At 38.6% G+C, this 22,690-nt stretch overlaps 1 protein-coding gene across 18 annotated transcripts in view; it reads left to right on the forward strand.

Annotated features, from left to right (window-relative positions):
- afdna (afadin, adherens junction formation factor a) overlaps positions 1–22,690 on the forward strand; it is a 172,223-nt gene that overhangs the window by 80,287 nt on the left and 69,246 nt on the right. For 13 of the 18 annotated variants that reach the window (XM_069179279.1, XM_069179292.1, XM_069179294.1 and 10 more), the window contains exons 2-11: positions 2,884–3,079; positions 5,861–5,973; positions 9,409–9,572; positions 10,283–10,443; positions 12,261–12,418; positions 13,805–13,916; positions 15,490–15,648; positions 17,944–17,988; positions 21,057–21,151; positions 21,785–22,047. In XM_069179279.1, the coding sequence (XP_069035380.1) occupies positions 2,884–3,079; positions 5,861–5,973; positions 9,409–9,572; positions 10,283–10,443; positions 12,261–12,418; positions 13,805–13,916; positions 15,490–15,648; positions 17,944–17,988; positions 21,057–21,151; positions 21,785–22,047 (1,466 nt within the window). Of the gene's footprint in view, positions 1–2,328; positions 2,391–2,883; positions 3,080–5,860; positions 5,974–9,408; positions 9,573–10,282; positions 10,444–12,260; positions 12,419–13,804; positions 13,917–15,489; positions 15,649–17,943; positions 17,989–21,056; positions 21,152–21,784; positions 22,048–22,690 lie in introns of those variants that run through there. The other 5 variants (XM_069179288.1, XM_069179289.1, XM_069179301.1 and 2 more) reach the window with 2 other exon arrangements.

A 22,690-nucleotide genomic window follows, 5' to 3' on the forward strand; every position in this document is an offset into this window, starting at 1 on the left:
TCTTCCCTTGGGCCAGGGGAATACCTGCTGGCTCAGCAAGCTTACACTCAGGCGGTACTCTTTGGACAAGGCATGAGAGAGTCAGGACCTTTGGAAAGAGGAGTCCTTACCTCTGATTTTGTGCGCAGAATTCTGTCTCGGTTCTGGGTGGGAAAGTCTCATGTCGTTTAAGTAGCCTTCTTGCAGCCCCAAATTGTAGAAACCAAGAGATTTGAGCCTGAAGTGTCCGTTCTTCAAGCGAAGCTTTATTGTATGCATACAAGGAGCAATTGTTGTATTTCTCAGAGGGGTTATGGCTCAACACAGCTTATATATACTTTTCTCTACACCCCCCCTCCTGTCTTTGAGGTACCTTCTCAAGAAACTCAAGGACTCAGAGAGCAATTAAAACATTCCTTCCTTATCAGGAAGTTTGGTATAGAAGATGGGAGTTTAATACAGAGAAGTAGAAGCATCTGTGCTAAAGCAAGCGTGAAGGTTAGAGTTTAGCATGTTGATTCAGTGGTCTTTCTGATGTAACCTTTCAATGTGTTTACTGCAATGATAAGACCTGATATTCTCTCTGTCTGTGTGGTAGTAGGATATACATATTTCCATTCCAGAGGTGTCTAATAGAGTGCTGAATGCTCCACTTTGATGCTTTCTTAAGACTTGCCAGATTTAGTTTCTCCCTGTAGAACAGTACTGCTCTCTGCATTGCACTGGGTGGCTGAATTCAGGGCTGCAGGTTGAGCTGTGTCAGCTTATTCGAAACAAGGCCATCCTCCTCTCATTGCCATTCATAATCAACAATGTGTCCATTATCTGCCACGTTAGGCTCCAGCTTGGCATGCCCCATGTTTTGGATTAAGCAGTTATTGAAAATAACTTTAATTCATCTGTCATTTTATGCATCTGTCAGTGGTGTTTTTGTTGACACGTTTCTTACTTGCAAACACAGTTATATGAGCAGCACTGTGAAATGTGTTGTTCCATTCCTGCTTTAACGCCATTATCGAGGATCCATTAAAGGCAAATTCAGATATGTTGGGTATAATGTAGACAAATAGTAGAGCACATTAACAGTACAAACATGAACAAACTACTGGAACTCTTTAGACTTCTGTCATATAAGGCATATCCTGTAATTCAACATAAATATGATAACAAGCAGTGGTGTCTTTTTTGATAATTAGCATTATCTGCTAGTTAACCAGGCACATTAAGTTGAAAGGGCTTAAAATCATAACAAAAGCTTGCAAATGTATGTTGAATTCTGCAGTGATAGAGAAATATGAAAGTAGATGGGGTTGAGTTTAATGCCAGGTGTATCTTGAGAGTTTCCAATGCCCTTGATTCACCTGCACTTGTGAAAGTCGTGACTGTCTGGATCTGCAAGGTGCTATGCGGTTATGTCTATTTCTGAACACGCTGATGCTCTTTCCTGTGGGCGAGGGGAGTCTGCTTAGGCTTTTGGTGTCTGCCTGCAGGCCAGATAAAAAGTGAAGTCTGGAACGGTCTTGTGTGTGCTTTACCCACTGCACCATATTTTCTCGCTTTACTGTTTAACAGTTTCATGCATTGCTTGTGGATGACATTTACAGTGTTACCTTTACTAGTGATAACAAAAGTGTTCACTCTGGAGGACATAGCATTGGAGTACTGTACTCTACCTGAAATAGAACTGGGTCCTTTTGAAAGATGCTGAATAGAAATAATGAAATTTTGAACTCAAAGGATACCTTTAAAGGGCTTTTTTATTCTAATTCATTCTACTGTTTGTCCCAAAATTGTAAGGCAATGTGTTGAAAGGGCACTGACTGCATATATCCTTCTGTATCAGAATTATAGTTCTATATAATTAGGTTTGCTTCCTACTTCTTCTATACAGGTTAGCTAGCAGGTTTTGCCTTGGAGATAAACAGTTTGAATGTTTTTTTTTGTCTTTTTTCCTTTATTTGTATATAATGCAATTTGTATTTTATTTTTGGGGGGTTTAGTTTTGTTTTTACCCTGTAAAGTGCCTAAACACTGTGCATGTGTACATAGGCGTTTAAATATATCTGTATAATCCTTGAATGTTAGCCTGTGAAATTTTATCAGGACTTCTGCATTTTCACTACTGTGCAGATGTGCTTAAAAGCAGACTGGCTTTAGTATTTTTTTTACTATTATCTGAAGATATGGCTCATGAATTAGTTTTCCCACAGTTTTATTTTTCACAATGGAAAATCAAGCCCATGAAAGTTACCAATAATTAAAACAATATGTATTAGGGCTTGTCCCTTAGCAAAACAGTTTCTTATGGCTGCTTTTTATTTTTTGTTTTTCCCGCAACATTTACATCTCTCAGGATTACACAACAAATGAAGTTGTTTAACTGAAGATAGTGAACTTTACCATGAATATAGGTCTGTATCACTATAATAAAGCTTTTGTTTAACAGTGTTAAGATTTAAATGTTCTTAATGTTCTGAAATACTTTTTCTTTTTTTCCGTGGATATTCACTCCATTTAAACACCTAAGAATACACTGCTATCAGATAGCTTTTACCTTTAATTTAAATTCAGTAATATTCTTTGTACATCTGTGATATGAAGCTGGTTTGTTTCTGGCATTCATTTCCACACCATAGTGTTTGTATGCATTTAAAACATAGATTAAGAGAACTTTTTGCTTTATGTAATCTTTCTTTATAGACAGGAGTAAAATAATTTCTAAATGTACACTGCTTTCAAGCTGAATAAATTAAAGATGGATATTTCCATCTAAATGGAAACTGTTGCAGTAAAACCAGGAAGTGGCCTTTGCTGAGATAATCAAAGCTATATCTTGTATAACCATTTCAGAAGTGAAAGGTCTAGACAGTTAATTGTAATTGTAATTTTAATTGTAATTGACAGGACCTGGAATTCCATGGGGTGATGAGATTTTATTTCCAAGACCGAGTAGCAGGAAACTTCGCCACCAAATGCATCCGGGTATCCAGCACAGCCACCACACAAGATGTAATAGAGACGCTGGCGGAGAAGTTCCGACCTGACATGAGGATGCTGTCATCCCCAAAGTACTCACTGTATGAAGTTCATGTCAGCGGGGGTAAGTGTCACACTTTGTGGTGGGGCGAGGGTGTCCAAATTTCTGCTGTCGTCAAAAATGCAGACACAATCCAAGCCTTCAGAAAACGTTTGTTTAAAGAACAGCTCAATTTGGTTATATATAAAAACATATTTCGCCTTCATCTAATCCTCACAAAGTCCTAGCAGTAGATAAATCTAACCTCAGGTGACCGATAACACACATAAATTTTACTTTATCATTATTGAACAAAAATCAGCCTATATTCAGTAGCCTTGTGTGAAAAAGTAACATGTGATTAAATAAAATGTGGAACCCCCTTAAGCAACAAAAGTTAATTTTTCCTGTAAGAGTTCTCTTGCATCACCTGGGAGGAATTCTGTCCCACTCTTCCTTACAGCTTCTGCTTGGTAATGTTTGAGGGAATTCGCTTATGCACAGCTCTTTAGGTTTCTCCTTAGTATCTCAATGGCATTGAAGTCTGAGCTTTGACTTGGTTGACTTGGCTTAGCCAGAATTCTGATTCTTTGGTATTTCAGCAATTCAATCATAGATTTACTGGTGTGTTTCAATCATTTTCCTGTTGCATGATCATCTATTGACTAAGCTTTAGCCGTTGGATGGATAGTTTCACATTTTCCTCTAGAATGAAGGATAATCCCTCCAGAACTGGGGAACATGGAGTTCTGCATGGAGTTTGTATATTTACATGTTTTCGTGGGATTCCAAATACTGACTTCCGGAAAAAATGACTCTGGTGTGCTTGTGTGCGCATGTTTGTTGTCTGTGCCTACCCTGTGATGGACTGAGAAAATTGGCCCCGGTGAGTGTCTATGTTTGTGGCTGTATGCCCTGTGGTGGACTGGTGTCCCATCCAGGGCATATCCTGCATTGCTCCCGTTGCTTGCCAGGATAGCCTCTGGCTTTCTTGCAACCCTGGATTTGAAGAAGCAATTAGAAAATGCATAAATGGATAAATCACTTACTTTGAAATGTTATTGTTGTTCTATCATATATGGGGCTGTTTGCCAGTTCCTCCCCAGCTCCCAGTAACACAGAGGTTTGATTAGCTAGTCTTAGTTGTCTTTTTCCTGCTGGCCCTGTAATCATCTGACATCCCATCTAGGGAGAGAGCAGTCTAGTATGATCCTAGTCTCTTTTTGTGTCCTGTGTTTGTCTAGGTTATGGCTTGCTTACCCAGGATTTAGCATCTGTCTGATAATTAATAGATGGAAAATTGATCTGCTGTGCTAGTGGCTCCCAAATATATTGAATGAATAGCTAAGCTTGGCTGTGTAATGAAGCATTCTCTTAGTTTGTTCATTTTTGCCATCACAGAAGTGCTCAAGACTATATTTTTTATTAGACCACTTAAACATTGAACAGTCAGAGGGCTCCTGGTTGACTCAACTGGTGTAGGTGCTTCCTTGATCCGAAGTCCCTAAGTGGAGGCTCAGAACGGGCATTTACTGATCAGGGCTCCCTGGCTTTCAATCAAAGTGCCTCCCGTGACTTCCTGGAGTCCCTCAGGTTTACATTGATGTCAGTGACACATACTGGTTCTCAATTCAGCAGCAACTCATTCTGGCAGGCCCCGTGGAATTTTTAATATCTCAAAAGAATAAACAGCTTGATAGGTGGGCATGTCAAAGGAGCTTGTCTGCCCATTATTCTTCTTCTGTAAGCTGTGAGAATCATTCTATGAGCCAAGCAGAAAAGAAACATTTAACAATGATTAATTAGATGGGTATTAAATGAAAAGTACAACGTTATTGAAGGAAGAACTAAGCAGTACAATTGTCCAAACTGATAGTTTGACTTGAGGCATAACCTACACATGCACTTTTTTCATTGGAAGTAATTTTGTGTCAGCACTTGGACAACACAGAAGCATGATGGGTGTTATTGTTGCCTCCTGGCTCTGTATGTTCAGTTCTGGCCTAGGGCGCCTTCTGTGTGGGGTTTGCATGTTCAAATGGGTCCACGCTTAATATCCCAGCTTCCTCCCAAAGATATTCTGTCCAAATTAATTAATATCGCTATACTGTCTCCATGCATCATATATATATATATATTTTTGTGTGTGTGTGTTTCATATCTTGCCTTCTTCCCATCGTTAGCTGGGTTAGGCTCCAGCTCATCATTACCCTGCATTGGACTGTGAAGTAACTGAAAATGAATACCTGTTCATAATGCTACAATTGGTCATTGCCACTGCCATACTATTTCACTTTCGTAAAACAAATCTAAAATTCCTTTACCCTGTATTGTTCTTTATACTATATATGCTAATTTGTTGCATTCTTTTCTCTGCTGCATTTAGAGAATAACGTCTAGCATCTTTTTACCTTTCTGTAGTCTTTTTGACTGAACGTCCTGTTGGATAACTAAACAAATCAGTAAGAGCAACTGTCTTAGAGAGTAAACAATTAATTTTTACCACTGTGCTCTCATGTGATTAGCTGAAGAAATTATCATAGGTATGTAGAGGTAAGCTTTATTTTTCTTATTAAAGTCAGAAAAACATGTTTTTGCATTTATAATTGCCACAGAAGTGTAGAAGTATGAGTCAATACACATCACCCTTTAAAAGTATCCTTAATGAAAGGACATTAAAAAAGAAAAATCAAGTGGAAAACTCTTTGCTGGGCATGAGTTGGGGAAAGTGTTCCTATGTTAATTTTATGCTTTGAGGAATGTTGTGTATATCGGAAGTGGTTGAAATTGTTACAGCACTGACACCTGTGCTCCTGGCATACCTCCGGATTGTTTGGGTTAGCTGTCTATTTTTGTCTTTGGCAGAAGAACGGAAGCTGGACCTGGATGAGAAGCCCCTGGTGGTGCAGCTGAATTGGAACAAAGACGACAGGGAAGGCAGATTTGTCTTAAAGAATGAAAACGACATTGCCCCAAAGGTAAAGCCACTGCCACTCCTACTCCTCTTGTAACCCTTGTGACGAACGCCTGATGTTGACGCCGAAGTCAGTGTCAGCCTTGGCATGGTAAATAATGGCTTTTTTTAGGGTCAACATTGACGTGAGTTAATTTTACAGATTTACACAACGCTGGTTGGGATTAAATGTTCTTTAGATTTCCTGTGCTTGAAATATGGTTCTAAAATGTAAAGTGTTTTCTTGAGGTTTAATCCTGTAATGTAGTGTGATGGTATTTGATAGTTAGTGTTGCTGCTTACTTGTTTCATAATGTTTGTTTTTTTATTAATTCAAACATGGAGGTAATATTTCCCCATCTTCATAGGTAAGTTTGCAATGCCTATTATTATTCAATCTGACCCACTGTTAACAAGCTCTGTGCCAGCCCAGTAGAAATGAAAATGGCACATCCCTCATCTGCATCATCAGACGCTGTGCTTCTTTTTGAACTGAAAGTTCAGAAGACAAACAGCAGAGCTTTCCTGTTATTCATTCAGTTGTCATGTATGTAGTGGTGTAGGAGTATAGTCATTGTGGGTACAGGAATAAGTGAGGAGAGATCATAGCATGGTGGGAGGGAGTGGGGGTGTCACCAGCATGACGGTTCTTGGGAAGAATAAAGTAATGATTTCCTTAAATCTTCTGTTAACCAAGACTTGTTTTCCACCTTTTGATTCACTAAATCATGTTACTATTACATTTTTCAAATAAATGTCTAAATAAATCCTAAACACGTACAGTATATGTACTGTAAAATACTAAATACTAAATGATAATTAATAGTCAGGTAATGTAGTGTGTTCATTAAATAATTGGTATAATATAAGTCTTGAGGGAACCTGCCATGGGTCCTATTGAATGATATGTAAAGTATTTTTTCTTAATGTAATTGAATAAAAAGACTCCTCATCCTGGGAATATTGCTGTCCCAGTTCAGGATAGATAGAAGGTAAATAGAGTATTAGAGTATCCCCTAACCTAAGGAGAATCATTTCATGCATGGGTTAGGTGACTTTAATAAATGCAGTATCCTAGTCTGTTTTAAGATCCAATATATTGCTTGGGTAATTAGATTCTCATTCTATCACAACAATCTTACAGCTTTACAAGCCTTATACATACAGTATAAATTCAAAATCAGTAGACAAGGACAGCTGTTGGATTGAAAAGTTGTAAGACATGTTTGCCTTCTGTAGCATTGTGATTGGATGAAGACCAAAGTAATATCCATATTCTACTACAGCTGTGACTGTTGCTAAACACTCCCACCCTCATCTGAAAGGGTTTTCCGTTCTTTAGAACGAAGTGTATATCTATATGTAACATGGTGTAAGCCTTAGATCATCCAATGACTTTAGACTGAGAAATCGAAACCATGTTGGATTCAGTGTCATCAGCTGAACTTTGCTTATTGCAGATAAGAATGCTTGCATATTTTTTGGCTGTGATCTGAACTGAGTTACCAGTCAGTTGTTCCAAAGTGGAGAAATGAAAAAGAGTAGCGATTTAAAATTTCAATCAATGAACTACTTGCTGTATAGTTCCAGTAAGGTACTTCTATTGCAAAGCAAATCGTGTTATTTGGTTGTTTCATTTTGTTTGCTTAATGTATTATAGCCAGCAGCCATATCACTCTGCAACTCACAACTGGCAACCCACTGAAGCTAAGCAGCTGTGAGCCTGTTCAGTACCTGGATGGGAGACCTCCCGGGAAAAACTAAGGTTGCAGCTGGAAGAGGTGTTAGTGGGGCCAGCTGGGGGCGCTCACTCTGCGGTCCATGTGGGTCCTAAACCCCAGTATAGAGAAGGGACACTATACCATAAACAGAAGCTGTCCTTCGTGTTAGACGTAAAACCGAGGTCCTGACTCCCTCTGAACATTAAAAATCCCAGGGCGTTTCTCGAAAAGAGTAGGGGTGTAACCCCGGTGACCTGGCCAAATTTCCAATCCCATGGCCCTTACCGATCAAGGCTTCCTGATAATCCCCATTTATGAATTCATTCATTACTCTGCTCTCCTCCCCACTGATAGCTGATGTGTGGTGAGCGTTCTGAAGCACTATGGCTCCAGGTGGATGCTGCCATTGGTGGTGGAGGGGAGTCCCCATTACCTGTAAAGAGCTTTGAGTGGAGTGTCCAGAAAAACGTAATATAAGTGCAAGCAGTTGTTGTTGTTGTTGTTGTTGTTGTTGTTGTTGTTGTTATTATTAATGTGACTAGTCTGTGTGCTTTGGCAAAATCCTCAGTGGAATGTTTGATAAGGGACATCAGTTGGATGCGTTTCCTTCCTGGGAGCAGTAAAGAGCTGTTAATGATCTTGTCCACTTGAAGTGTAACAAGAACTCCAGAGCTGTATTGTAGGTTGTGCACTCCAGGCCAGGCTGATTCAAACTTGGCTCTTCATTTACTGTATACATACTTGTACATAAGTTATTTTTTACAGAACTCAGTAAAAGTCTACTATAAAGGTACGTCATTTGTACTTGAAATTAATGACTGTGTAATGCATTAGGGTCACAACAGTGCTGCTAAATACTTAACATGGTATTAATAGTAGTGAAGCTCAGGGAAGTGTGCTAAAATACAAAGAAATACTGACATTATGTTTCATGTTCCCATTTGTTGTTTTAAAGCATTTCTGAGCTGATAAGTAAAAAATAGAAACTTTAACTCCCCAGATGCCATTAATCTTAAAAATCTTGCACCAATAATACACTTTCGCGTCCCATGTCCTATCATTTATCTCTGAACACCTGACAGAAGATTGTTTTTCCGGCGCTTGTATTGTACCTGGAATACAACCTCATAAGCAACAGCGCATCAGATGACAAGCAAAACTAGTTAAATACAAAATTAATTAGTAATAGAAATTACTAGTGTTAGAAACTTGGCCTTTGTGCTATTTCCTTTGTACAGTATCTTAGACATTGACAGTCTGGACTCTGAGCAGACTGGTTCATTGTTTTGCTGACTGCCAAAGCATAACATATTTTTATATATTCTGAAATAAAGAATAAAGACTAAACTTGCTTATTGTACTAATTCCTCACAGTGAATGCATTCCGTGATCTGTTAAAGTGCTTCTGCATTTAATAGATGTGATGAGGATGCTTTCATATACACGTGCAGTGCATGTTTCTATTTCTTTATAGCTTTCTCTGTATTTCGTCCTCCTGTATGTTGATTATGCAGATTTTTCTTTCAGAGACAACACAGGGTACAAACCTTCTCTACCTAATTAGCTTCAGACTCAGTTTGGCTGCAGTTTTAATGTTTCATGGGATTAGCGCTACTACAAAAAAAAGCTTCAGAGCTCTTACCCAATGGCTAGGAATGGGTTTGTCATGAACACTCTTGTAATGCAATTCTCGATCCTATTAATAGTGTTACCTTTTCATTTTTCTCACCGTTTCACAGAAAACACAGAGTAATGGGCCAGAAAAACAAGAGAAAGAGGGGGTGATACAAAACTTCAAGAGGACCCTGTCCAAGAAAGAGAAGAAAAAGGAAAAAAAGAGAGACAAGGAAGCCTTTCCTCGTATTGTTGATGGAGATGAACGATCTTTAAATAGGGAGGATGGGTAGGTGCCACACTACCTGTTAACCTTAACCTGTTACTGTTGAGTCCATCTACAGGACACTCTTCTCAGATGGAAGTTGTGTGGATTCTAAAAATGTGGATATGTACCTGTAACCTTATTGAAGATGCAGTTGCTCCTCAGGAACAGCAAAAGTTCATATAAGTTCAATTATTTCAGTAATTCCAGGTCCTAAATCTGATGAAGGAAGAAATTTTGTTTGTTTAAGAGGGACGTGGAAATTACATGGTAATTGGGGAAAAGAATAGGAATATTTTATTTTATATATATTATGATTTAATATAGAATAGTATATTTATTTATGCATAAAATATATATTATATAATATTCATATGTATTTGCTTCAAAAGCATGGAAAATGAAAATTCACATGTTACACAAGAGTTTCATGCAACATCTGAAAGGTCACTGCATGGTTTAGAAGATAAAAACTCCGGGTGTTTAATTCCAAGCTTTCTCGCACCTATCTTGTGAACTGGTCATGAAGCTGGAGGAGTAGTGATCTAATTATTGTTAAGTTTCAGAAGCAGAGGAGAAGAAAGATGTGAAACATTAGGGACCTAATGAGTTAATGCCAGTCTGGTAAAGAAACATTAATAACACAGACGAGGCCCTGGGAGGCAGGGTACCCAATGGTCCCTTAGCCAGAGAGGGGTTTAAAAGTTAGTGACGTCTGGTTGTCTCTCTTGCAGCGAGAACTCGAGGTTAGCAGCTGAGGTGTACAAAGACATGCCAGAGACGAGCTTTACACGTACCATCTCAAACCCAGAGGTGGTCATGAAGCGCCGGAGGCAACAGAAACTGGAGAAGAGGATGCAGGAGTTCCGGAGCAGTGATGGACGGCCAGACTCTGGTAAACTTGAGGGGGATGTATGCTTTCTCAGTACTTCAGTTTCCATTAAAAAGCCATCTTTGTATCTGCAGGAGCTTTGTGGTTTGCAGGACTTTTAATTAAACAAATACATACTTTTCTGTAGTTTTGTCTTAATTATAGTTTGAAAATCTGTACTTTGTTTTCATATTGCAAGAATTTGGTAAATTGTCAATCTCATCTTCCTGGATGGGATTCTTTATGCTTCAAATAATACCGTTAAAATCGAACAGGTGCTGCTAGCCCAAAGGTAACTGCCATTGTATGCTGTGATTTTTCCAAAAATGATAATTTCCTGATATTCTGCTTACTTGTAGAAATATGGCATGAATGAAGCTTGTTAGTTTATTTCTGACATCAGCTCATTTTTTGTCCTTTAATACTAAGTGTGCATTCTAAATTCACTTATGTTTTTATCATTTTGGTTGACAGTTTATACATCTATATATAATGTAAAAAAAAAATCTTATAGTAATAGCACAGGTGTGACACAGTTTGCCAGTATGTTTACTGTCCTGTTTCAGGCAGTGTAGATGGACCTCTTTTGCAGCTTCTCAGTTATCTCACTGTTTTATCTTTTTACACTGCCCTCTGTCCATCTTCAGCTCTTACTCAGGCTGAAGCATGCTGGGAACAGATGGTATTGCTGGAAATGATGCCCTGATACTGAGAAAATGCTAATTTCACAAAGTTAAGACTCAGCTCAGCAGCCCAAAACCGCTTTTGTAAATGTCCTAATTTTAAGCAATAAATTGGCATGATTATGGCAGACATTCTGTTCCATGTGGCTTTGGATTTCCTGCGGGACAGGAAGAAAAACAAAATGAAAACAATGTTTTCAGAATAAAGCTTTGGTGAGGCAGTAGGATTCTTTCCCAGAGTTCGTGAAGTAAATACACCATTTCCTCCCCTTTGCGGTGGCTTTGTATTTCAACTGTTGCGTTGTTGTGGACTAGGGTCCGGTTTTTGACTACTTTTCTTCTTTTACTTCTTCTTTGCTTTGGCCACAGTACGCAGAATTAAAAGGCAGACAAAACACAGTTTTTATGGTACATAAACAATATTGTAATGATATTTCTAATAAAAGTCTGAGTAAACTGGTATAAATGTAAGAAAAATCTGAATTACTGACTGAATTCTGTTTGTATTAATGTTTACTGATGTCAGTTATTTTAGATTATTAAATTAGTATACTAATCTTTAGTAGAGACCTTCTTAAAAAGATTTTGCTGTATAGCATATCATGTATTACATTCCTCACCATTTAAATGAATAGGCTTTACAGCTATGTTTGGAGGTAGAAAAGATAGGTTGACTCACCCTGTGGTAGTGGTTGGCCATTAAGGCATCTCAGTCTTGCTGTTGTGCTTTAACAAGTGGTTTATTTTGGGGAAACATGCCGTCTGTGTCATTATAACTCAATTGAGAATTGAAAGGAGTTGTAATACCCACATGATGGGCTGCACAGAGAGAGAGAATGTGGAACAATATGACATGAGAATTCTTTCTGACTCCTTATTCAAAGATGTGTTGAGGGCTTCCATCTGACACAACTACCGAAAGCTTCTACTATCCAGAGTCCTGCCTTTTGAATCTAGACAGTTTGGTCAATGTCATTAAACTGACTAAATATGAATTCCCAAGCAGTGTTATAATGTTCAGCGAATGCTGGACCAACAATGTTGTACAGCAAAGGGAAATGGATTTACACTGATTTATGTGACACAACTTATACTTTTATTGGTTAAGCCACTCTTGACTTCCCTATTTATTGCATTTTTTTTAATTTGATTTTTCAGGAGGGACGCTGAGGATCTATGCGGACAGTCTTAAACCAAATATTCCCTATAAGACAATCCTTCTGTCCACCACGGACACTGCTGACTTTGCTGTGGCAGAAGCTCTAGAGAAGTATGGACTAGAGAAGGAGAATCCCCGGGACTACTGTATTGCTCGGGTAGGAGTTTCAGTCTCTGCTGGTGTTAGAAATGAGCTCAGGATAAAGTGCATGGTGCAGTGCAGTGGTGTAGGACTGTGGTATTCTTATTCAATATAGATTATAGTTACTTGAATGTTTTGTTGTCTAATGTAACACAACCTTTAACGCCTTAGTCCTGGAATCTATTTTTTATTATATAAATCAATGTAAGACAGTGTTTGCTTATCTCATGGACAGAAAAAAAGAGTATAAGAGTATACTATAGCTTTATATATCACTACAGGGTGGAACAGTTATTTAAGCTACAGTTCTCGCTTTTGTGCAGTGATATCCTTGTAGGTTTTCAGACGTGTAAACACAGAACGCTCTCATGAACATCCAGGTTACATTTGTGTTCTTGAGGCTCTGTCTGCTGTTACCCTTGTAGTGTGCAGAACTGCATAAGAAGTATCCCCATAAACTGTAACTTAGTGATCTAGTGATCTGACTTTTTTATATTACCTTTCATGATTTGAATGCTTTCAGTGAACACCACCTTTTTATTCCGTGAACAGATTGCTAATACTGCGCTTCTACCATAAACAAACCTTAGCATAGTCGTTCTTTTGAATCTTGTCTACTGCCGCCACATGTTTTTTTTTATTTGGTTGTGATGGGCAGATTAAAGTATGAGTTTGACATTTGGTAGAGATCTTTGTCTGATGGTAATTGAATTGCATTTTTCAAAAGTGCCAAACAAGCAGATGCATTGCACAGTGGGGGAGAGCGCTCCTGTAGTGTGTAGCTGCAGTTAATCTGACTTGTCATTGTGTTACAAACATGTCTCCAGTAAAGTGATGACCTTTGATGGCAGCACCCTTTTATTGCCTTCCCTTGACAGCTCCAGTCAGAGCCAATCACATTAAAGCACTTCAGAGAGTAATGCAGGCTGTACAGCTTCCAACTCTGAAAGTTTAACATTGTTTAGGTGACCTTTGTGTTATCAGTAGCTCTCAAGAGTTTGTAATTACAAGTGCTGGTTCATCAGTAAAGCATAAATTAAATTATTAGAAACATCTATTTTGCAGTATAAACCAATGTGAGTATGATTTGATTGCATGATTCTGTTAATACTGGTAATATAACCTGCCAATCAAACTTTTATAAGGTCAGTACAGTACTGGGCTTTATGTCATCTTGATGACAAAAAGCTGTCCGGGTTAGACCTGTGAACATCCCTGCAAAGGTCAAATAAGAAATGCTTTGGAGTTTGTCACTTGTGTTATGTTTTAGTGGGTGTTGATGTGGTGTTGCCGAAGGCTGATAGTGATTTTGGAGCTTGTGCAAAATTTGGTTTTGTGATAAATGTTTTGTGAATGTTGACATAATCTGTTTTTTCTTGAATGGTGAATGGTGTCTGGACAGGTGGTGCTTCCCCCAGGGTCTCAGCAGTCAGATGACAAGGGGGGGAAAGAGACCATCCTCGATGACACCGAGTGCCCCCTGCAAATTTTCAGAGATTGGCCTAGTGACAAAGGTATGGAACTATAGTGTTTTTGTCAGGAGCAGCATAGCTGTTAAACGGGATGGAATGCTGTTCATGTGCCACATAAGCAAGGCTAGAGTTATTCCCCTGTGGTATATTTTGCTGTTTTGACGGACTAACATCCTGTCCAGGGTGTGGTCTCGTCTTGTGCCCTGTGCTTCCAAGATGTGCTCTGGGATTGTTTATGACACTTACCAGGAATAAGCAGCTTTCTGATAACAGGCAGGTGAAAATTCTATGTATTTTAAGTAAGTTGGTGAAAGCCTCCCCAAGACTCCTCTATGAAAATATATTTAGCTATTCCAGACATCTCCTGCAAATATTTTAACTCCATCCTACCATTTTACCCAAGGTTTTCTCCTAGTTTTTGTTGGTCTTTGACTTTTATTGCAGTATTTCTGTTGTTCATTGATGATTAGGCCATTACCAATACAATTACAGTACATTTAATAATAATAATAATAATAATAACTGCTTACACTTATATAGCGCTTTTCTGGACACTCCACTCAAAGCACTTTATAGGTAATGGGGACTCCCCTCCACCACCACCAATGTGTAGCATCCACCTGGATGATGCGACGGCAGCCATAGTGCGCCAGAACACTCACCACACATCAGCTATCAGAGGGGAGGAGAGCAGAGTAATGAAGCCAATTCATAGATGGGGATTATTAGGAGGCCATGATTGGTAAGGGCCAATAGGAAATTTGGCCAGGACGCCGGGGTTACACCCCTACTCTTTTCGAGAAACGCCCTGGGATTTTTAATGACCACAGAGAGTCAGGACCTCGGTTTTACATCTCATCCGAAGGACAGCACCTGTTTACAGTGTAGTGTCCCTGTCACTATACTGGGGTATTAGGACCCACGTGGACCTCAGGGTGAGCGCCCCCTGCTGGCCCCACTAACACCTTCCAGCAGCAACCTTAGTTTTTCCCAGGAGGTCTGGGAAATAAAAATTTGCTCTTATAACGCTGTTACAGACACTTGTTTGAGCTCTGAACTATTACTTTAAATCTGTTTCCATCCTTGCCTTTTATTCTCAATGTCTCATGGTTCATTTTTGTATTTGGTCTTCATTTTGCATGTATATATATATCAATACTGGGATAATATTACTTTTATGTCACATTGTTAAAAATAGTTGTAGAAATGTGTTTCTCCTCTACAAAGTTTTTGCTAACATAATGTTTTTTATTATTTCATTTTTGAGATAGCTTGATAATTTATGATTTTGTATTGGGTTATGTCAACTTTTGAAGTTACCTGTTTTTTAGAATCTGCACTTAGCATGTACTGTAGGTCAAAAGTTGTAATTGGGCCCAAGTCTTCCTAAATACAATGCATAATCATTCAAATTAATTTAGCTACATTTTCGTTTTAAACTGAGACTGTAAACTGAGAAAAGAAAGTTGCAGGAACATATCAACTGTAACAAGTACAGGTAAATTCCACTCCGTGTTATACTCTGCATCTGTGTTGTGATCAAGTAGTTTCTTCTGGACCTCTTCTTGCACTTCCATCTCCTGGTGCATTGGAGAATTTGTGGATTTTCTTTCAGGAGCCTTAGTGTTTCAACTGAAGAAACGCCCTCCTGATTACATTCCAAAGAAAGCTCGTAAGCCAGAAGAGAAGGTATCCAGAGGGAGGTCAGTAGATGTCCCTCTCCACAGCTCTCTACCTCCTGAGAAGCTCCCTTACCTGGTGGAGCTGAGCCCAGGTGAGTTGTGGGTGTCAGACTGTCCAGTGTTTCCCACAGGCAGTATAGATGTTGCACTCAAAGAGATTTGTTCTAGTGTTTGTTTTATTTAGTGAAATGATTAAGCCAGAAAAAACATGATGTCAATGTTTGTAGCATGTTTATCATTTAATATGAGCTCTCTGTTGCCAAATGTAGCACATTCGGTGACTTCTCAATACGTTTTGGTTTACATCATAAAGGGTAAGTGATTGTGTTCTGAGAATAGTTCAACATCTCCTTGTGTCTTTACAAGTACCTTAAAAACATCCCTTGTAATTGCTCTTTAAGGGTTATCTTCCAAATTTTTAAACAGAAATATTTGTGCATGGACACAACCTCAGGGCTGCTGTCTGACGTCACTCACAGCTGTTTGAGAAGCCTGCCGACATGCACCATCGAATCAAGGCTTGAAGGAAGGGACTTGTCAAGCAGCTGCGGCTCAGACAGCCAGCAGCCTTGGGGCATCGCCAGTGCTTGTTTAAACATTCACATCTTGAAAATGAATGCCATGGTATCAGAACTTCAAAATTCAAAATCAGCAAAGGAAAGCAAAAACGAGAAATGAATTAAATATTAATACGAGACTCGTTTGTGTACACTGTGCAGTGCTATTTTTGGAACCCAACTGCTTTCGTTAAATGTAAAGCTTCTGCTACGTAAGTTACTCTTGTCATTTGGATATTTAAATGTAGGGTCTTTAAATTGTAAGCCTCCATGGACAAGGAAACTGTCACCTTTGCTCCTGCAGTCACAAAGTAACTGCAGGCATAGTGCAAGGCTGTATTGTACAGTGAAACTCACATTATCTGTTAGAGAGTGAATTGATCAATAAACTCAAGTAGGTTTCATTGAGTCCCAGCATGCCCAGGGTCCTTTGTGCTTCCCATGGTGCCTAAAGATTTGGACACAGAGGTGGGTGATGCTGAAATATTCTTAAAAGTGATTACAGCTCCTTCCCAATCATGTGGATCTGTACATGGTCTATAAGACCGCTCTTTGTGCATTATATGAAATCTCTAAACAATGTTGCAATAATACCTTTAAGTTTGTTCTAATGCGCTGCTTGCCACTTGCTTCCCCTTTGCTAACCTTATCTGACATTCACTACTAACATTATTAGAACAGCTGACTCTTATCTCCATTTCACGGGTTGCAATACAATGAGGTTATCTACATCTTTATAACTTTGTGAGACTTCACATTCAGTTTGACAAATTTTAGATGCAATAGTCATCTCTGCCTGGAAAATACGGCTGGATCTCTTGTGCTTTATATCTGTGTATTTCTGAAATCCTTATGGGCCTAGTTATACCTTGGGACGAAAAGGAAGCAGAATTGTTTAAGTGCTTAAATTTACTTTCCATTGATCTTTACCTTGACAAGGAACGTGTCTATTAAAAGTTTTCATCCATCCATCAAATGTTTATTGGAATCTGTGTAAAACTGTGGTATGACAAATGTGTAGCAGACCTGAATTAAAAGAAAATGTTCTTCTGTTCTGTGAAACCAGATAATCTTCTAAATGTTGAGAAAGGTAACGACATTAAAGAAGACCGTTAAACCTTATCTCTACTGCAAATAACTTAACATCTATGAATAGCCATCTACATTATAGGTTTTGTCTGACAGGCTTGACATTTCACATTAACAGGGTAAATGCACTGATTTCTTAATTCCTCAAATTGTTTAAGTTGATTTGGGATAAATTTAATTTGATTTCTCGCATTTACTCATAAAATTAGTGTCAAGACTTTGTTTATTCTGTAGTTGTGAAGTCCTTATTGTAATTCAGTCCTCCTACTTTGCTGCCCAGCACACACCACTCAGTGTGTGTATCGTAGGCATAGAAAATAGATGAAAGGTTCCTAGTCACAGCCTCTGGCCAGATCTGTATACCAGTTTCATGTATATCATGTCTCAACTAGTGGGAAGCATCTGTCAGTCTTTCCTCCAGTTAATGAGGCAGACTGCATTGCATAAATGTTCTGATTTCACCTCCACTCTGGAGTGCACAGGGTAACATCCTTAAAAAACATAACTCTGTGGCTTTAACCTCTGACTATGAATTGAAAGAGCCTGATAATCGACCTTGTTTCTCAGCTCATTTCAAGGAGGTGGTGCAGAAGCAGTGATGCATGTTGGTAGCTTTGTCCTGCTGTGTTTTCACGCTTTACTGTCTTCTCTCTCCTGCCCACCTTGGCCTTGGCATGTGTTATGTGATATCTCTCCCGCTGGTCTCTATACCTGGCTCCTCTGCATGTGTCCTCACCCTAGGGAGAGGGAATCACTATGCCTACTACAACTATCGCCACCAGGAAGGTAACCACACCTTTTCTTACTGATGTTTTTAATACCATTTGTAAATTTTAGGCATAGTGTTTGTGAGTCATATGTCGGTTTAGATTTAGTTTATCACCAGTTATGGTGCAGGTCAGGTTGTTGCTATGGCCCTTTGTACTATCACAGGGAGAATGAGGATAGTGACTGCCATTCTCTGGCATGCCCGTTGTCAAGCCTTTGGCTAATTTGCAGGCTGCAAGCATTGCAAAGCCTTAGGGGTGTCATTTTGCACCAACTGAAGAAGTGATGCAATCTCTTACCGATGTCACCGCAAGCTCACAGGTGTCCTGGCACGTTCTGGGGTCATTGTTGCATGGCAATTTTAGCATATGTGTGAGCTGCCTGACATAGCGTGGGTTCAAACTGTTGATGTCTAGACTGTGACTCAATCTGCAGTGTCAATACTGATGATCCTGCAGGACTTCAGTGTCCTTTAAGGTGAAATTGAAAATGCTAAGATCCAGCATTTTTTGCTGAAGAGTGTAAAATCTTACATCATTACTTGTACTGTTATACGGCACATATTTTGTAAAACTAATCCATTTTTTTCATACATTTAAATAGAAAACCTTAAAGACAGAACATGTGGATAACTGTTTTTAACAGTTTTTAAACTGTAGAAATTAACTGGTTGCCCTTTTCTTTTGCATTATCTGCAAACAGCTAATTTGCAAACATTAGAGGGTAAACCTGTATTTTAAATCTGACACTTGAAAAAATGTAACTAATAAACAGCTAATTTGTTCTTATGAGTGTAATACCTACATATTCAGGGAGTTAGCCAGCAATTATATTAAGTCAGTTTTTATAGCTCTAAGCCTGCCAATACTCCACAGTCCCTTAATATATGTTTATCTTGGCATTTTTGCTTACATAATTTAGAGAGATGTTCTCTTACAGTCCTGAATGTCAGTGAATATTAATTCTTTAAAAGTAAATCACTATCCTTTTCTAATTCTGGCATTAAAACAAAATAAATGAAAGTCTGCATTAAGAGTTAACTTTTTAATCCAGCAGAAGTCCTTCTGTATTTTTCTGTTGTCATGTATAATATATTTTAAAACCTTGATATGCCTTTTCAAGTATTGATGAAGGAGTTGGCAATTCGTTATATAAACCTTATTGGAACTGGCATAGAAATTTGTATTCCAGGATGTAAACATGACTATTCCTCTTACCCAGTCTTGGCAAAAATAAGTATAATTTTATGTATTCACCAGAAAGTATTGGGAACAACAAGACAAGAAAAATATTTCAAATACCAAGTTCTGTTTTGTTGCAGAAAGCAACTTGACTGCGAACCTCAGTGGAATTAAACTGTGAGCTTTGTAGAATGTGGTCCTGAATCTTAATTCTTTCAAGATGTGTCACCAAGTTGATAAATAAACTCTACAGTAACTGTGTGTCAACTTTAGAGGCATTAATCTTAACATTTATTTAACTTTAGCATGGCCTGTGTTTTTATGTCAGTCTACTACCAAATAGCAGGCACTATAGTTTTGAAGAAGTCATTTTGACCATAAAAAAGAAAAGATAAAGAAAAATGACACAGTTTAATGAAAACTATGGGATAATGGTGCATGCATGGAGCATTAATGGTAACATTTTTCTTTGAAAATCTGTATTTAAAACTGCTCTTTTGGCTAGTGTAAAGCAGTTAATCTGTGAATGTTCTGCAGAAACACTTCCATTAAAAACCCAGGTGCAACAGTGATGCCTCCTGATTTTTAAGGCTTGAAGTTGTAAACCACGGGGTACTTTCACAAATTGCCATTGGAATTAATATGGGAGATGATTCTTGTCAGTATATTAATACAGAAAGTATTTTATTGAAACTTGTTAATTATTAATGAGTTGTTAAGGCTGTCATAGACTGGGCTCAAAGAGTAAAGACTTTTGGCGATACAGTGGAATAATGGCTCTCGCTGCTGCCATCGACTCCAGTGGTCTGTTTGGGACCAGCCAGGTGTCCGTCTGTGTGGAGTTTGAAAAGTCTTCCCATACTTGCGTGGGTTTTCACTGGTTGCCTTGGGTTCTCTCATCATCAAAGCTAGGCTGGAAGCTAGGTGTTCTAATTATCCCAGTATCTCTTGCTGTGTATTGAACTACCATGCTGTCCAGCTTACTCCTTATGCCCTAAATTCCAGATGGGACTCTCACCTGGATAAGCGTCTTTCTCATGTCAGTTGGAGATGTTGAGGAGTTTGAGTCTGCAACTTCTACGAGTTATTTCTTGTGAGAGTTTTCTCAAGCGTTTGTAATGCCTTACGGAAGACTGTTTCAAAATGCAGAAGTCCTGAGAGAATGCTTTGAAGAAAACGTAGTGTTATGTTAAAATCAAGAGTGCTGTAATGATTGAAAACAGGTTTGGCTCATAACAATCCAAGAGGCAGAAGTATTATTTCCAAGAAAGTGTAATTTACCCCACCACACATCCATTCATCCTGTACCAACACCCGTTTTGATGATGATTGACAAGCCCTTAACAGCACCCCCCCCTCTTCTCCCAGTGCACTCATTTGCTGTGTCCTGCATTGCTTCTGCTTTCTTTGCATTTCTGTTTTGAGTTTACACTAATCTGATAATTTTCTGAATTACTTGTCAAGAAACAGGTCTAACCGTGAAATTAGCCAAAGTCACAGATAGATAAAAGTTTACTTTGTGGGTTTTTATATTTAAAAATGTTGTTCAAAGTTCTATTTACTTTGGATTCACATGGTTTAAAAATACAGATTTATTTTTTGGGGTGATTTTGTTATAATTTCTTGTTTTCTTCTTCTCTCATAAATTGCATGGATGTTGATGTCATCATCCTCTCACAGAAGTTATTCAGTGTTTTTGTATACATAGCAAATTTGAACCAAGATTACAATGGCAGAAAAGTAATATCTTGCTCTCCATATTTTTGCTTTTGCTCTGTTTTTGAATAGTTATGGTTTGTAGATTCTGTATTGTATTACTTTCATCAAGAACGTTGACTCCTGGGCCAGGCTGAAGGTTTGCAAGCTTGCACTTTCTTGAAGATAAATGATTCCTGTCTTCTGCAGATGGCTCTGACTCCAGGGATAAACCAAAGCTCTATCGGTTACAGCCGAGCATCACTGAGGTGGGAACTGAGAAGATGGATGATAATTCCATCCAGGTAAGAGATTGCTGTTCCTGTGAAGGAGAACTGGCAGAGGCACACCCGGGTTCTGCTATATGAGGATACTCATGTGTTTAGAATTACTGTGTGTGCCAGTGTGAAGCTCCATCACAGAGGAAAACCAGGCTGGTCATCTTAAGAAATATAAAACAGAACCCGTTGGTCATTTTCTTTCATAGTTATGTCCATCTGCCCCTGCTGTCAGGTGTGTAGATGTGGTAGGAAGCTTGTTCGTCCCACTGCCCAAGGAATAAGCATAAATGCATTAAGGACCAAATAAATATTATGAGTCAAAGCTTCGTCTCTTTTCTGAATAGTGACACCTGGTCTGTGAAAGCTGTAGTGGTTTGCCTTTTGTACATTGGATATCAAAAGACTGCACACCCTCATTGAAATGTCAATTTCTGTTGATTGAAATCAAGACAAATCATGTCAGACCTTTTTTAATAATAATAATTAAAAACAACTTTCAGTGCCTTAGTTTTAAAGATAGATTGTGTTTATAGAAGTGTTTGTATTGCATTTATTCCTGTCAGTTAACCTAACACAACATTTTACAACCTAAAAAGTTCAGTATGGTTCAACTTTAAATGAAAGCTCAGTGTAGAGTGACTCCACTTTGTTTCTTAGCTCTTCGGGCCTGGAATCCTTCCGTACCATTGTAACTTGATGCATGCAGACGGCCTGGTGACTGTGACACCCCGCAGCTTTGAAGCAGAGACGTTTGTAGATGGGCAGCGCATCACAGAGACCACCGTGCTTAGGAGTGGCATGAAAGTCCAGTTTGGAGCCTCTCATGTCTTTAAGTTTGTTGATCCCAGCTATGACCACAGCTTGTCCAAGAGGAGCATGGACTCTGGACCCATGGTGAAAGGACCGAGGAGTAAATCAGGGTAAGTTGTGAGGAATTACAGAGAAACAACTTGATGGTGAGCTTCCATCTTTTGATTCACTGAACCTTTTTTTTCTATCGACTGTTGAATTTAAATTGCCAATTATTTTTACGGTATACATACCACCCAATTGGGAATGCCAGTTGTTTCCAGATTTTCCTGCAGTAACTCCCACCTCTACATGCAAGAGGAGGAGACGCATAAATCCATGTAGTTTGTTTTTTTTGCCCTGTGATCTAGACCATATGCATCAGTTGCCTGGTTTAATCATTTGTACTAATTGGGCTTAGCCTCTAAGATCAGTTGATCTGGTGAGATTTTATTCTGCTTCTCTTTTTTGCCAGTAATTCCATTTTGACTGGATTTGTTACAGATTAATATCAGTCATAAAATGAACAGCTGTCAGGGTTATGGTGTCTTTAAGAGCAAGCACAAGTCAGTGCGATATATGGGACATGAATATTAATTAGATTTGTTTCCTGTGTTATAAAGTAGAACCGTCTAATAATAGAAACAACTGTCATTGGTTCTTTACTTTAACTTAACATGCACAATACAGCATCAAGATACAACTCTGTATTTTGTGAAATGCTTAATATTCATATATCCCTTAAACATCTGTGGTTTCAAGGGTACTCAGTGT

Source organism: Lepisosteus oculatus, chromosome 2 (assembly GCF_040954835.1).
Source record: "Lepisosteus oculatus isolate fLepOcu1 chromosome 2, fLepOcu1.hap2, whole genome shotgun sequence".
Classification (NCBI taxonomy): Eukaryota; Metazoa; Chordata; class Actinopteri; order Semionotiformes; family Lepisosteidae; genus Lepisosteus; species Lepisosteus oculatus.